General features: G+C 34.8%; 1 protein-coding gene across 4 annotated transcripts in view; it reads right to left on the reverse strand.

Annotated features, from left to right (window-relative positions):
• Positions 1 to 17,733, reverse strand: part of Uggt2 (UDP-glucose glycoprotein glucosyltransferase 2) — a 194,240-nt gene that overhangs the window by 24,860 nt on the left and 151,647 nt on the right. For all 4 annotated transcript variants that reach the window (XR_010046872.1, XM_063246946.1, XM_063246947.1 and 1 more), the window contains 2 exons: positions 13,057 to 13,141; positions 9,257 to 9,339 (listed from right to left, as the gene is read on the reverse strand). Coding sequence is in view for 3 of the 4 variants with exons in the window: in XM_063246946.1 (XP_063103016.1) it covers positions 9,257 to 9,339; positions 13,057 to 13,141 (168 nt within the window). In the remaining variant the exon portion in view is untranslated. The remainder of the gene's footprint in view (positions 1 to 9,256; positions 9,340 to 13,056; positions 13,142 to 17,733) is intronic.

Here is a 17,733-nt window from a genome sequence, read left to right on the forward strand (position 1 = left end):
ATTCCAGTCAACAGCAAGTGACAGAGGTCTTTCGGTCTGGGCGACCTCCACGAGGTATACAGAGAGGTCTGGAAGTCAGGTCCATTCCTTGGTTTATCGCATGGTAGCATTATCAAAGCTGACTGACACGGCTTTCTGGACCTGGATCATCCCCAGCTCGTTTCTGTATATGTCTAATTTCATCTGCAAAAATGGTTCACTGTTATTTGCGATATTCATAAAGTATTCAATTTCTTTTGGTTTGAAGATTTTACTTAATTAAAAACCTTATTTTTATATAAACAAGTATTTAAAATAACAAAAACTTGAAAAATTAATAGCAACCATCATGGAAAACATTTTTCCAAGCACAGATAGTTATGACAATTATTTAAAAAGTTGATTCATGAGATGGTAGTATGACTGTTCTTTCCAATCAAGTCAACTACAGAAAAAGAAGCCTAAACTGGGCAAAATAAATGATATAAATGATTTTAACTGGTATTAACAAAATTTGTTTAGGTTGGGGAATCTATTTGACTTAAAGTGTATATTCTTCTCTCTGATCAAAGTAATGAATGGTTTCATAATTCAAATTAAAATAAAATCTTTTTTTGTGTCTTTTTCCTTTTTATTGGTACCGGGGATCGAACTTAACGACTGCCTGCTTGCAAGGCAGGCACTTATGCCGCTGAGCTAATCCCCAGTCCCCTAAAATAAAATCTTTATAATAGACTTTTTGTATCTGGAATTAAACTGTGCTGCTGAGCTATATTCCTGGCTCTCTAATAGACAATGTGGATCTGCAGAAGAGTAGCTTTTCATTTTGTCTGCCTGGGATTCTTTCCCTTTCTAGTAGTGATGACTTGGTATTTTGTGGGGAACTATTCTGCTCCAACTCCATTCTATGACATTTAGGTGAGATAGGGCTTCCCACGGGCTCGAGAGGCAGACATTATAACTCACGTACCATCAGTCAGAATCACAGTGATTGGTTTAACCTGGAACACATGTTTATGGCGAGACTGATGGGACAGCGCTGGCAATCTTACTGATAAGATTATTTGGAAAGAACCTACTTCTTCCAACTGGAGGCAATAAACTTTTACATTTAAAGTCTATTTGAAAATGAAAGAGGCATAGCAACAGTTGAACTAACAGAGAAAGACAGGTTTTTGACCTTGTTATCTGAATGCCCAGAGCCAGGTGTACTACTGGATCCATGATGTATGTGAGCCAATACCGGCACAGTTTAATTCCAGGTACAAAAAGTCTATTTTAATTCCAGGTACAAAAAGTGTATTAGTCTTTATTGACTAATAATGTAACCAGTGAATTCCTTACTGTATTCAATGTGCAGCTAAGCTGGGCTACTTTCTATTCTTTGAGGAACAAACCAGTCCTTCTGCTTTCATGTAACCATGTCATTTTGTCTCCAAATTTTGAATCCTGTCTTTTCTTTAGAATAGATCTTAGGTCTCAAACTTTTCCAAGAATACTTTTTTGAGGTTCCAGCTAACTATGTACTTTTTCTCCTCTGGTCTGAAAAAATGTTTTCAGCTGTCTTACACCTTCAGTTTCCTATCTTGTTTTATTTACTTTTTAAAATTTTTTATTTAAAGGAAAAAAAGAAAAACAAAACAAAACAGTATAAGGGTACAAGTAATACAGAATTACAAAAAAAGGTAAGAAATCACTATTTAATAGATTACATATTGTCATCTTAGAAATAGTTGTTCAAGTTACAGGATTAAAGCATACAAAGTAGATATTCAAACAGTGAGACTGCAAACAGTTGTGTTCAATGATCCAACAAAAACTCAGTAATATGATCATCTATCTTAACACACCTAAACACACTTGCAGTTGTATCCTTTAGAGCACTTTTTTTCCTCTCGTTTTTACAACAAAATTTACACATTTTGGGTTTTATTACTCCCATAATTCTTATTAGTTTTTTTGGAAGAGAATATAACCAAATATGAAAAAACATAGTCAGTCAAAACAAAAGATAGACATAGCACATGATGTAAAAACAGAATACAAGGTTATCAACAATGGTTACCATAATGCCTCTTGCTTCCTTAAAAAGAATTGCCTATATCATTAGGTATAATAAAATTGAACAAAACAGTACAGAACAACACCAATAAAACCTAAACATTGGAAACATTACAGGACTTCAAAAGAAGATAATAGTCAAACCACAATGGGCATCATAGTGAATCTTATTGCCTTCAAAGTAGTTAGTTGCCTATACCCTCAAACTTGATACTATCAAACAGAACGGCACAGAGTCTAATCAGTCAAAACAAGATAGTGGGAGTAATACAGGGCTTCAAATCAAGTCAATAGGAAATCAAAAACGTTACTACAATATATCCTCCTGTTTTTTCCCCTTAATTAAAAAATAATAATAAAATAAAAAATAAACAATATTTTAAATGAATAAGGGGGAGATTGAGATAAAAGAGGACATAACAACATAACAATATAGGTCAAAGCATGACAATTTCAGCAACTTAGTGCTTCACCACCAAATAACCTGACTTAATAGTAGTTACTATAGTGTCTCTTTCTTTGAAATATTTGAATATAACTTTGTATACTATAGCATCAAACATATCAAAACAGTGTGAAACCATTCAAGTGGATGAAAGTATTACAGGGTTTTTAGAACCAGCTAACAGAAAACTAACAATGGTTTCTACATTATCTCTTTGCCTATAAAAATTGTTGTTTATACTATCACATATAACAAAATCCAGTAAGATACAACATGATAAAACCAATGGAGGTAGAAGAGCAACAATTTGGTGGGACTTCAAAACAAGATGATATTAAATCAGCCCTAGCTATTATGATGTCTTATTTTCTTCAAAATAGCTGTTCATTTCATCACAGGCAATAATATCAAGAAGCCCAGAATAAAGCCATTCCAATTAATGAGTGAAAACTTTATAAGGCTTCAAAGCCACATAATGGGGAATCATGATTACCACATACTTTTATATATTTGAATCATTTCTTACACTAGGGAAACTATTTGGTATTCATACATGTGAGTTTGATTTATTTCACTTATGAGTATGGTCTCAAGCTGCGCCCATTTATTTATAAATATCTCAATGTGATCCTTCTTTATAGCTGAGTAGTACTCCATTGTATAAAAATACCACAACTTTTTAATCCATTCCTCAGTTGATGGACACTTGGGTTGTTTCCAAGATCTGGCTATTACAAATTGTGCTGCTATAAACATAGGTGCACATATATCACTGGGGTATGATGCTTTCAGTTCTGGGAATATGCCTAGAAGTGGAATAGCTGGAATGAATGGGACTTCCAATCCCAGCTTTTTGAGAAATCTCCAGACTGACCTCCACAATGGCTGTACCAGTCTACACTCCCACCAACAGTGCAGGACAGTTCCTTTTTCCCCACAGCCTCTCCAGCATTTTTTTTTTTTTTTTTGGTGGTTTTCTTGATCCTGGCCATTCTTTCAGGAGTGAGATGGAATTTCAGTGTGGTTTTAATTTGCATTTCTCTAATGAGTAATGATGATGAACATTTTCTCATGTATTTACTTGTCATTTGCATTTCTTCATCTGAGAAGTACGTATTCATCTCAGATGCCCATTTTTGGATTGGATCTTTGAATTTAGAGGGTCTGATTTTTTAAAATTCTTTATACGTTTTAGGCAGAAGGTCCCTTGTCTGAGGGAGAGTTCACTAAGATTTTTTTTCCCAGTTTGCAGGTTTTCTTTTCACTAAGCTGGGGATTTTTTTCGACATGCAGAAACACTTTAATAAGACGTGATCCTGGCTATTGATTCTGGGAAGTATTTCCGTGAGGTTTGATTCCTGTTCATGAATTCTCTACCTACCTCCATGTCTTCAAGATTTTTATCTAATTTGTCTTCCAACAGATTTAGTGTTTCTGTTTTAATATTCAGATCTTTGATCCATTTAGATTTTAATTTAGTACATGGTGAAAGGCATGGGTCTAGTTTAGTTTTCGGCATGTGGCGAGCTAGTTTTTCCAACACCATTTATTAAAGAGACTGCTGTTCTTCCAGTGAACCTGTTGGCCCCTTTATCAAAGATAAGGTGGTTGAGTGTGTTTGTAGTTGTGGTTGTATCTTCTAATCTATTCCATTGATCTTTGGCTCTGTTTTGATACTAGTACCATGTTGATTTTACTACAGATGCTTTGTTGTTCAAGTCAGGGATTGTGATGCCTCCTGCCTTGCCTTTGCTGCTTAGAATTGCCTTTGCTATTCTAGGTCTCTTCTTGCTCCAGATGAATTTTAGGAGTGATTTCTCTAGATCTATAAGGTATGTTGATGGTATTTTTTATTGGGATTGCATTGAGTCTGTATAAGAGTTTTGGGAGAATGGCCATTTTCACAATATTTATTCTTCCTATCAATGAGCAAGGGATGTCTTTCCATTTTCTGAGATCATCTTCAATTTCTTTTTTCAGTGTATTATAATTTTCCCTGAATAGTTCTTTCACTTCTTTCATAAGGGTAAATTCCTACATATTTCATTTTTTTGGTTGCCAGTGTGAAGGGTGTGGCTTCTCTTATTTCTCTCTCTGTGATTTTGTTGTTTGTGTATAGGAATGCTATTGATTTTTGAGTATTGATTTTGTATCCAACTACATTACTGAATTTATTTATTATATCTAAGAGTCTTTCAATGGAGTTTAGGGGGTCTTCTATGTAAAGTATCATGTCACCTGCAAACAATGATAATTTAACTTCTTCTTTTCCTATCTTTACCACTTTTATTTCTCTCTCTTGTCTAATTGCTCTGGCTAGTATTTCCAGTACTATATTAAATAGGAATGATAATAAAGGATATTCTTGTCTTGTGCCTGATTTTAAAGTAAAGGCCTTCAATTTTTGGCCATTTAGTATGATATTGGCTGTTGGTTTGTCGTAGATGGCCTTTATTATATTGAGGTAAAGACCATCTGTCATTGTTTATGTTTGTGTCCCCCAGGCCTCATGAGTTTGCATTGTTCATATGTGATGGTTCATTGTATAGTGCTTGGATTGATGGTGTCAGTGCTCCACCCACATAGGGGTGGAGCCAGGATGTGATGTAATGGCAGGAAGAAGTTGTGTTTCTCTCTTTGCTGGTTTGAGTTTGCTGCTGGTGGCCGCCATGAACTGCAGCCCAGCCATGCCTGCCTGTCTTGGAGCCAACTGAGTGTGGACTGAAACCTCCAAAAACTGTAAGAAATAAACCTTTCCTTTCCCAACTTTGGGCTTCAGGTACTTTGTCTCAGCGACGAGCATAAAGTGACTAAGACAAGCCATCTATTCCCATTTTCTGTACAGTTCATATCATGAATGAATGTTGGACCTTATCAAAAGCTTTTTCTGCATCTATAGAAATGATCATGTGATTCTCACTTTTGGCTTTATTGATATGATGGATTACATTTATTGATTTACATATGTTGAACCATCCCTGCATGCCTGGGATGAATCCCATTTGGTCATGGTATATAATCTTCTTGATGACTTACTATATCCTATTTGCCAATATTTTATTGAGGATTTTTGCATCTGTGTTCATTAGGGAGATTGGTCTATAGTTCTCTTTTTTTAGTTGGGTCTTTCTCAGGTTTTGGTACTAGAGTAATATTTGCTTCCAGCAATGATTTAGGAAGGATTACTTCCCTTTCAATTTCATTAAAGAGTTTGAGGAGTGTTGGCATTAGGTCTTCTTTGCATTTCTTGTAGAATTCTGCAGTGAATCCGTCTGGGCCTGGGCTCTTTGTAGGTAAAGACTTAATTACATTTTCAATTTCATTAATAGAGATTGGGTTATTCAGCAGTTTTACATCCTCTTGGTCTAGCTTTGGTACTTCATATGTTTCTAGGAATCTGTCTATTTCTTCCGTGTTATCAAATCTTTGAGAGTAGGGGTTTTGAAATAGGTGTTGATAATCTTGTGTATTTCTATAGAGTCTGTAGTGATTTCACTTTTTCATTTCTTATTGCATGAATTTGAGCTTTTTCTTCCCTTTTTAAAAATAAGGTTGGTTAGGGGCTTATCAATTTTATTTACTCAAAGAACTCTTTGATTCATTGATTCTTTGGATTGTTTTCTTAGTCTCTATTGCATTGATTTCTGCTCTTATTTTTATAATTTCTTCTCTTCTTTTGGCTTTGGGCTTGACTTGCTCTTCTTTTTCTAGCTGTTTGAGATGTAGCATCATTATTTATTTGTATTTGTTCTGTTTTCCTGATGTGGGAACTCAGTGTAATAAATTTTCCTCTGAGGACGGCTTTCATTGCATCCCACAGATTCCGGTAAGCTGTATCTGTATTTTCATTCTCTTGCAGGTATTTGTTAATTTCTTCTTTAATTTCCCCTGTGATCCACTGATTACTCAAGAGTGTGTTTTTCACTTTCCATGTGTTTGTGGGATTTTTGCAGTATCTTTTTTCATTAATTTCTAATTTCAAAGTGCTATGATCCGATAACATGCAAGGGATAATTTCAACTCTTTTGCATTTATTTAAATATGTTCTGTGAGCTAATATATGGTCTGTTTTAGAGAATGACCCATGTACTGCTGAGAAGAATGCTTATTCTGATGTTGTTGGATGGAACACTCTGTATTTGTCTATCATCAAGTCTGTTTGTTCACAGGTGTGATTCAGTTCTGTTATTTCTTTGCTGGTTTTCTGTCTGGTTGATCTGTCCCTTGGTGTCAATGGTGTGTTAAGGTCTCCTATTACAATTGTGTTACTGATAATTTGATTTTTCATTTCTGTTAATACTTGTTTTATATACCTGGGTGCTTTGGAATTTGGTGCATATATATTTAAGGTAGTTATCTCTTCCTCTTGGAGTTTTCCCCTATCGAGTCTGTAGTGACCTTCTTTATCTCTTCTGATCATTCTTGGTTTAAAGTTCACATTGTCTGCAAACAGAATGGCTACTCCTGCTTTTTTTTTTTTTTTTTTTTTTGGTTCCTGTTGAGTGAAGTATTGTTTTCCATCCTTTGACTTTCAGTCTGTGAGTATCCTTCTGTACTAGGTAGATTTCCTGTAAACAGCATATGGTTGGATTTTGTTTCTTGATCCATTCTGCCAGTCTGTTTCTTTTACTTGGTGTATTGAGGCCATTTATATTAATGGTTATAACTGTTATATGTTGGTTTATTGTTGACATGTTATGTTTCTGCTGTTGCATTTTTATCTTTGTGTTTAATTATCTGCTTTGCTTAGTGGTTTTTTTCCTTTGTGTATCTATACTGTCTTTCAATATTTTTTGCAGGGTTGGCTTGAAGTTGATCATGAAGTTCTTCAGCTGTTCTTTGTCATGGAAGTATCTTATTTTACCATCGATTTTGAATGATAGTTTTTCAGGGTACATCAGTCTAGGTTGGAAATCTTTTTACTTTAGGATCTGGAATACTTCACTCCATGCTCTTCTTGACTTTATTGTTTGTGCTGAGAAGTCTGCTGTGATTCTGATAGGTTTTCCTTTATAAGTGATCTGTCTTTTCTTTTTGACAGCTTGTAATAATCTATTCTTGTGTTGGATTTCTGGGATGATGATTACTATATGTCTGGGTGTAGTTTTATTTTGGTTATGACTATTTGGAGTTCTATATGCTTCACTGAACCTGATGTCGGTTTTCGATCTCATGGTTGGGAATTTTCAGCTATTCTCTAAATATCCTCTTGACGTCCTTTATGTCGTTCCCTTCTTTTTCATTAATCCCTATCAATCTTATGTTTTTTTTCCTTTGCATCATCTTGCAGTTGTTGAATTATTTCCTGATTCTTTGTTATTTTTAAATGATCTTTCCTTTCCTGTTCACTAGCTGCAATCCTGTCTTCAAGGTCTGAAATTCTATCTTCACTTTCATTCAGGTGGTTTTTATAGCTTTCAGTGGAATTTTTGATTTCCTGTATATCTCTGTGCATCTGCTTTATGTACTCTGTTTGTTTCTTATATTGCTCATCTAGGGATTCTTTTTGTTTAGTTCCTCCAATTTGTTAACTGAGTTTTCTTTAGATATGTTCAGCATCTCTTTCATTTCTTTTATCATTTCTTCTTTTACCTGGGAGATTATTTCTAGTTTGAATTTCTTTAAAGCTTCCTGGAGTTGCTTGTTTATTTCAGTTGCTATTATGTCCGATATTTGAGGTGTATGGCATATATTTTCTTCTATATACATCGCTCCTAGGATTTCTTGGGATGGGCTGGAGGTTTCAGATTGTAATTTGGTCTTTTGTTTTGTCATTTTCCTATATTTCTGAGTTTCAAGTGTTATTCGAAAGCTTCCTCAGGGTCTGTTGGAAATCCACTTCTATGCCTGCAGCTCCTGGGACTCTGGCACCCAGTTTCCCCAGGCCGCTGGGCCTCTGGAACTGCCACTTGCCTGCTTGCTTAGAACTCCACAGTCCCAAACAAGCTGGGCTCCGGGGAATGTGGGCACCTGCCTGCTTGCTTAGAACTCCACAGTTCCCCAAGCACAGCTGGAAGAGGGAGGTGGATGAAGGCACCACAGACCCGCCTAGCTGTTCCACTGCACCTGGAAGCCTCCAGAGTCCCAAACAAGCTGGGCTGGGGGTAGGGGTGGGGGAGGTGCGTGGGGCACTTAACCCAGGACGCCGGGCTTCTGGAATTGGTGGTGCTCACCTGCTTGCTTAGAACCCCACAGTCCCCGAAGCACACAGGGAGGTGGATGCAGGCGCCCCAGACCCGCCTAGCTGTTCCACTGCACCCAGATGGTGTGAGGACCCCAACCAGGCTGGGCTCCGGGGAAAGTGGGCGCTCCGCCTGCTTGCTTAGAACTCCACAGTTCTCCAAGTACAGGAGGAATGGTGAGGCGGATGCAGGTTCCTCTTCAGGATCAACGCAGCATTGCCATACACTCACAGCATACTTTTTTCATTGATTTGGCATGACTTTTCTTGAGGTTCTCACTTGATAGCATTCTGCTAATCATGTTTATAGAATGGTGACTTCATTTGTGTCAACAAGAAAACATTTTCTTAGCAACAGTGAGCGCGTCCAACCACATTCTGCATCCCGTGCTCCCCACAACTCCACCCTGCCCAATCTACAGTCTGTCTCCCGGTTTTTCTTTGGATCTTCTATCTTGTTTTAACATTTATATGTATCTTATCCTTCCTATGGAAGAAAATCTGTACCTTATTTTTATCATTTTTAGAATTTCCACACAGTTGACTCTTGATCAATATAGTTATATGTTAAAATATTCATTATTAGTTACCTTTTAATGGAATCCCACATTCCTTTTTTTTCTTCATTATCAGTAAGGATATCTTCATTAATTTTGTCTGGTTTTTTTTTCACCTAGAAAATATGTAAAAGAAAAAAATGTAAAATTTGTCAGCTTCAAATATGCTACTTGGTTAGAAAAAATATAACAGAAAAGATTAACCTGGAAATCTAAGAAAGATAGCTACAGTAGAGAAAGCCAGGCTATATCTACTCTTTAAAGATCAATTCAGTCTTGTTTTTACTTTTTTTTTGGTAGTTACTTTCATACTGCTAAATAATATGCTTACATGAGAGCTAGCTAATTTGTCAACTTTAGTTATATCTGACTTCACACAATCTAGACCCTACTCTTTGTGATGACAGATGTGTAGTTCACAGAATCAGTGTTCCTTCCCTTCTTTGGAAATTTCAGTAGTAATATCCTTATCTTTGGTTCTTTGTTCAGTATTTTATAACTTTAAGTAACATTCAAAACTCTTTAATTTTTATTCCAACAACTGCAACTGTTTCTCTTGCATAATCTGTTTAGAAGATAAGGACACTAGGTAGTATCTCTACTTTTTTCCAGCTCATATTGGTTAAACCTTTATCATTTATAAATGCATAGTATTTATATTTGATAGGTAAACATAGCTCTTATCTTTTGTATTTTGCTTAAAATTGGTTAAACTTTTATCATTTGTCAATGTAGACAGTATTTATATTTGTTAGGTAAACATAACTGCATTATCTTTTGTATTTTGCTTAAAATTGGTTAAACCTTTATCATTTGTCAATGTAGACAGTATTTGTATTTGTTCGGTAAACATAACTCCATTATCTTTTGTATTTTGCTATGGTGATTTTAAAGTTTGGAAAGTAAGTAATGCTTATTTTGACACTATAAATACTATCCTTTGAAAAGTGTTAAAGGCTATTAAACTATACTTTTTAGTTTCATTTATTAGTGTATGTTTACATAATATTCATCTTAGGGAACTTCTACTATACAGTCTTAAACATTTCTAGTTCTCCTTCCTCTTTCTCGGTGCTTCTGTTTTCTCCCATCTCCAAATCCCCTTCCTAAAATTTTATTTCCTCTGTAGAGTCAGAATGACATAACTATGCCACTCATAGAGAGACTGCTAATAAGTCAAAGGTACTTTCATTCCACCAACAAACAGATAACTATCTTTTGTCAGTTTTTTATTTGTGTTTTGTCTTTACATGTGGAAGGTTACATATAAATGTCTTCTTTACTACAGTCCTAATCATTTCTAGTTTGTTATTTATGTTTTCTAATTGTCTAGAATCCATGTCTTCCTGAAGACATTTTTCTGGGAGTGCACAATTAATTGCCTATTTCTTCTTTTTTTTTTTTTGGTACTAGGGATCAAACTCATGACCTTGTGCTTGCCAGGCAGGCGCTTGTGCCACTGAGCTAAATCCCTGGCCTTAATTGCCTATTTCTTTGTAGGTATCCTTTTCATTTCTTTATATGTAAGCTTCATCACTTCCTGAACTATCTGTCACTCTCAGTCTTCCTCTTCACTGGCAGAAGGGGTATGAAAAGTAGTTTTTCTTAATCTTCACATTTCAGAAAACAATTGTTTTGCTTCATATTTGGTTACAATTTGTTTAAGTACAGAACTATAGGTCTGAAGTTATTTTCCTCAGAACACTGAAGGCTTCGTTTTGCTGTGCTGTAACAGCAGTGCTGTAAATGCTTAGTCTGATGCTAGTAGTGTCTCTGTTGTACAGGGCTGCCTTGATTCCTCAGGAGCTCTTAGGGTCTTATACAAACTATTGTCACTTATCTTTTTTGGTAATTTATGAGTTCTTTTTACCTACACACTCTTCTCTATCTTTAGTTATAATATACTTTCCTCCATTTTCTCTGTTCTTTTCTTTTGGAGAATGTTTGTGGGCTACTGGAGTTCAAGGACTGATCTACTGCATTGTTTTTCTTTTCCCCTTCCTTTTTCTTTCTGCTGTAATTCTGAGAGACAGATAGTTAGGATTGTTGTTAGAAAAGAAGTAAAGGACTTTAGTATTGATAAGATATAGAGTGTGTTTAACTGGTATCTTCTAGCAATTCACAAAAATTCTTACCCATTTAATTTGTTGTTCATTCTTTCTTCATCTTCTGAAACGCTATTTTAATTTATTCAACAAATACTCATGGAGCATTTTACAAAGCTAAACAGTCTCATTCTCATAACATTATATGGTAGGTTCTATAATTAAGCCAATTTCATAAATGAGACAGTAGAAATTAAATATTCTGTCCAAGGTCAGCCAGCTAGTGAATGCCAGAGCCAGTTTTAAATTCACTCGTGCTCTCCTAGACTTTCCAAATTTTCCTTACTATTATATTTAAGATACTTGCTATCTACTCTCCAACTTCTTAATTCTATGGAAATATAAAATCCAGCCACAAAAGTCTTAATTTTAGTATTATATTACTCAATTTCAAAGTTCTACTTTAAAAAGAAAATCTGCCCCAACACCAGAAAAAAAAAATCCAAAATGGATATAGTTTTTATAGTTTTCTATTTCCTACAATTATTTTCAAGTCTAGTCTTTCTTCTTTCCTTTTCTGTTTTTTTTTTTTTTTGAGACATGTCTTAATATGTATTTTAGGCTGGCCTTGAGTCTGGGGACAATTCTATTGGCTCAGCCTCCAGAGTGCGGAGATTACAGATGTGTGCCTGACTTGTTTTTATTTAAATAAAGTGAATACAGTTATTTCAGAGCCTGTATCAAGAATTCTAATATTCAGAATTATTGTGCACCTGTGTTTCACTATTTGCTGTTTTTTCTGGTTGTGAGTATTTGCTTATGCTTGGTAATATGCTACTATATACACTTGAAAATTTGATTTGCAGTTTAGGTTACTAGAATCTTGTTCGAGATTTATGGCTATTTGATAGCGTATCAATCTGGAACTATTACAGAATCAAGTGAAGGTTAAGAATTCTTTGGACTATTTTGGTGGGTTAAAAGATATGGCTCTCTTGTGTAGAGAGGGTCTTTAAATAAATTACATACTTCACATAGATCCTAGGTTTTAATTTGTGTTCACATAACCCAGCAAATGAGATCAAAATGCCAATTCAAATGTGCAAGAATGGACAAATGTTTCCAGGGACAGCAAGTTTCTTGGAACAAGAGAAAGTTCTAAGTGTCCTTACTTCACTAAGCTCTTAATTTTCTTTTTTGTTACCTTATTACCTTCACTATTTCATTATTGCTTTTCATTATTTCATTATTAATTGATCATCAGTGCTTTCAAGATTTGAACATGGTATCCTACATTTTTAGTAGTTTTAAGCAGGAACTTTGGTCCAAAAGAACTATTTCAGCCATTATTAAAAAAAATTCTTTTTCTAATAAAAAGACATGAAAAAGACATACTATATATATAACAAGGCAAGAAAAGAAAAAAAAATCCCCTATTTTTTACTTTAAGGAAAGAAATATCATGCCTCCTTTTAGAACTATTTAGCCTATCTTCTTGATCTCATCTCTAGATACTGACTTCTAACATTATCTGACTACAGATGTGGTAGAAACGTAATATAGCATAACTCATGGGGGAAAAAAACAAAGTCATTCCTTCTGTTTTATTTCTGTTCTGTTTCAATTACTGTTTTTTCTTTATAGTCTAATCCTCCTTCCTTTTACTGCAAGTGTTTCAACATAAGTCTAGGTAGAAAAACTTACATTTCACTGAAAAATAAAAATGAAGGAAATAAGGTATTTGTTAACATTAGGAAAAGGACAATAAAAAGCTTTAGTTTTATATACCTCCACTTCCAGTATTTTGCTTTTGAAGCTGTTTAATACAACAATGACATCTTGTATATTTGATGGAGAGTCAGTTCCTTCATGGCTACAAGCAAACAAAAGAAATTAATACCCCACAAATGTTTATAATTAATTCAGGAACAGATGTACAACTAGGATGACACAAGCAATTCACTTTGCAATGAATATAAATGCAATATTACTTGTGTATGTATCATATTTGCTTTCTATAATCAATTTATATATATTTAAATAAAACATAATATTTAGTTAACAGCAGAACGCGCTAACCCACTGCGCCAGAGACATCAAAACATAATATATTTAAAGTGATATATTATACATTGAAGAATTGTCCTAGAGTTTAATATACACTATCATTGTACAAAGTAACTCAGTAAGATGGATATTGCCTAGTCATCCATAAAGTCTAAATTACTGTTTATCTTTACTGCTGTATACCAAGGCTATGACATAACTCAAATCTTTCACATCTCTGATATATTGTAATGATAACTACAATGTGAGAAATTTTGCAACTTAAAAAATAAGATGTTTATACATCAAGGGAATTTTATATTATCATGCAATGTTTTAGTATCTACCCAGTGTTTTCAAATGCCAAAATTTGAAAGGCACTGTTAAAATCATAAGACTCAAAATATCACTTTATTCTTTTTATTTTCTGGTACCAGGAATTGAACTCAGGATCTTGTGCTTGCCAGGCAGTGATGTTTCTATTTTATATTACATATATACAGCTTATTCCTTAATTTTCAAACTTGGTTAAAGAAAGATGATAGTTATACTCCAAAATTATTTTCTGATACTCAGGTATTAAAAATTTCATTGTAAGAACTATGTAATAAAATTAAGTTTTATCAAGGGAAAAGAATCAAAGGTACTCTTGCATTCAGTCATCGGATACACTGCATATTTTAATATTTTTCTAAATGAACACCTGTGTATCCTAGCACTACAAGAACTAACACATACCTTTGATTTTCTCTTACTTTTAGCTTCTAGGCTGACAAGAGTTAAACCAAGGCAGAGGACAGGACCATATCCAAAATAAAAAGGGTTTCAACGTAGATGGTACCAATGTCAAATTTCTTAAAAGCTTTCAAGAACTGCTAGTGATAGTGTTATTCCAAGGCAACTTCAGCAGTGTAATCTACAGTCTCTGGGACCAGGGCTGACCCAGTGAGCACATCACTGCAGCCAAATCTCTATAATTCTAAAGCAAATCTCTCATTCTCACCAGGTGGTAGAAGGAGAGATGACAATGAGCTCTTATTCTATTTCTTTCTTTTCTTTTTAAATTTTTTTTTAAAAAAGAGATTAAGACAAAAGAGGACATGACAAAGCAGATCAGATCAGAACAATGCAAGTAACACAGCATTTTATCACAAGACAACCCATAATTAACAGTAACTACCATAGCGCCTCTTTCTTTGAAATAGTGGAGCATAGCTTCATATACGATAGTATCAAACATAACAAACAGTGTAAAACAATTCAAGAGAATGAAAGCATTACAGGGCTTTTAGAACCAAATAGCAGAAGAATGAACAATGGCTACTATGTTATCTCATTTTCCTTAGAAAATCTGTTTATACTACCACATATAATATCCAATAAGACATAACAGAATACAACCAAAGGAAACAGAAAAACAAAAACATAGTAGAACTTCAGCGTAATATGATACTAAATCAGCACTGGCTATTCTAATGTCTTTTCTTTAAAATAGCTGTTTATACTATCATAGATAATAAAATCAACTAGGATAAAACCATTCCAACTAATGAATGCAGACATTATAAGGCTTCAGAGCAATGTAATGGGGAATCATGATTACTATAAACTGTTATGTACTCTTACCATTTCTTACACTAGGGAGAGTATATGGAATTTATACATGTGAGTTTGATTTATTTCACTTATGAGTATGGTCTCAAGTTGTGTCCATTTATTTATAAATACCTCAATGTGATCCTTCTTTATAGCTGAGTAATACTCCATTGTATAAAAATACCACAACTTTTTTTGTCCATTCCTCAGTTGATGGACACTTGGGTTGTTTCCAAGATCTGGCTATTACAAATTGTGCTGCTATAAACATAGGTGCACATATATCACTGAGGTATGATGCTTTCAGTTCTGGGAATATGCCTAGAAGTGGAATAGCTGGAACGAATGGGACTTCCAATCCCAGCTTTTTGAGAAATCTCCAGACTGACCTCCACAATGGCTGTACCAGTCTACACTCCCACCAACAGTGCAGGACAGTTCCTTTTTCCCCACAGCCTCTCCAGCATTTATTTTTGGTGGTTTTCTTGATCCTGGCCATTCTTTCAGGAGTGAGATGGAATTTTAGTGTGGTTTTAATTTGCATTTCTCTAATGAGTAATAATGATGAACATTTTTTCATGTATTTATTTGTCATTTGCATTTCTTCATCTGAGAAGTACGTATTCATCTCAGATGCCCATTTTTGGATTGGATCTTTGAATTTAGGGGGTCTGATTTTTTAAAATTCTTTATACGTTTTAGGCAGAAGTCCCTTGTCTGAGGGAGAGTTCACTAAGATTTTTTTCCCAGTTTGTGGGTTTTCTTTTTACTAAGCTGGAGATTTCTTTCAATATGCAGAAACTCTTTAATAAGATGTGATCCTAGCTATTGATTCTGGGAAGTATTTCCGTGAGGTTTGATTCCTGTTCATGAATTCTCTACCTACCTCCATGTCTTCAAGATTTTTATCTAATTTGTCTTCCAACAGATTTAGTGTTTCTATTTTAATATTCAGATCTTTGATCCATTTAGATTTTAGTTTAGTATATGGTGATTAGGCATGGGTCTAGTTTTCGTTTTCAGCATGTGGAGAGCCAGTTTTTCTTACTCTATTTCTGACAGCATTTTAAATACTTTATTAATGCTAACTCATTTAACCCATACAACTATCATTTAGGATATAATTATAACACCAGATCCAAACTGGAACCTTGGAGGTCTGGCTCTTGATCACTGCACTATGATGTTTATCAACTATGCTAAGCAGCTAAAACCTACCAGACATTATAAGAAAAGCCAGCAGCTTAAGTGAAGAGAACAAGCTAGCAGTTAGAGAAACACATCATAAGGGATTCATGCAGGAAAAAAAGGGACACACTCAAACATTTTATATTGTCAGTGAGATTTGAGAAAACACTATCTCTGTAAAAGTCGTTTCAAAATGAAACAAATCACTATGTATCAGAAAACATTATTTTAAAAAAGTATACATTATGCTATCCTAAAATTCTAAATACAAAAATCATTTAGATTCTTAGAGAAGAAAAGGTCTGCTTCTCACTTATCTAAAATACAGAATGGCAGAAAAATATGAAGAAGTCTTGCTTCAAATGTTCTGAAGAAAATTATAATGTTGTTATTCAATACTTAGGAAAGCTATAATTCATATATAAAGACAAAACATTTTCAAGTCTTAGGCAGGACAAGTGTGTACTACTAATGTGTCTAAAAACACTATTTGTGGAAATCCAGTGTTGAAGTCAGGCAACATCTCAGAGCACAGCATACATTGCCAGAGTTGCAAAGCTAAACACTTTTTTGGTGGTTGTTTTTCCTAGACTCTTATGTAACTATGGTTCTGGCTGATAATTAGATTTCACTAATTTGCATACACCTAAAAGGTAGGTGTGAATGGGGGCAATGTACAATGCTTAGCTGGTCTCTTTTGGCAAGGACGGCCATGAGACATGAGATTTTTGACATCAGTCGCTTGGCTCTCTGGGCACTGAGAGGCAGATGATGTACTGATAGTAGCAGCTTCTTGCTTTCTCATATTTTGAATCACTGGCAGCTCTTCCTTGCAGGTCAGTTCCTTGGTTTAGTTCAAGTCATTCCTCCTGGAGAGTTTAGCCCTGTGGCTCTTCCTCATACCATATAAAAGAATCCAGATCCTTTCATTAAATCCTCTGATAATATGAGAATTCAGCCTTTTGCTACTGGTTGAATTTTTGCACCTCTAAAAATTCACGCTGAAACTTCCCTGCCTTTGTGACGTATTAAGAGATAAGACTGCCAGGAAGTGATCATATTCAGGGATAAGAATCCATGCTGAGGGAAAAGACTGGCACTGTTAAAAAAGTGTACGTTTGGCCCTCTTGTCCTCCCTCCTTCTACCTTCTGTCATGGGATGACACAACAAGAAGGCCCTCATTGGAAGCTGACCCCTGATCCTGAATATTGTCAGCCAACAAATTCATGGCATAATAAATTACTCATCTCAGGTATTCTGCTATAGTAGCAAACCAAAACTAAAACTAAAACCAAAACCACAACCACAACAAAAAACATGATCTAAACAAATAAAAACAAAAAGAATGCAAAAACAAAAGATATATACAAGACGTATGATCAATAGTAAATCTGATAAAATTTACTTTTAACTGGCAATGATATGATGATAAAGAATTAAAGAGAAGATGGTAAGTGTGGGTAAAGGATGCCTCTACTGAGACACCAATGAGACTGCCAGCAGACAACAAAGTGAGAATGAATAGGCACACACTCCCAATTTCATCTCTATAGGCAGACTACCCTTAGAGAGATTACACACACTAAAAAGAGTCCAGAAATGAGACCAGATGAGATAAAGGCTCAAAGTGCTCT

Source organism: Cavia porcellus, unplaced genomic scaffold, assembly GCF_034190915.1.
Source record: "Cavia porcellus strain 051 isolate PalLab524CR breed Dunkin Hartley unplaced genomic scaffold, mCavPor4.1 scaffold_4, whole genome shotgun sequence".
NCBI classification, from domain to species: Eukaryota; Metazoa; Chordata; class Mammalia; order Rodentia; family Caviidae; genus Cavia; species Cavia porcellus.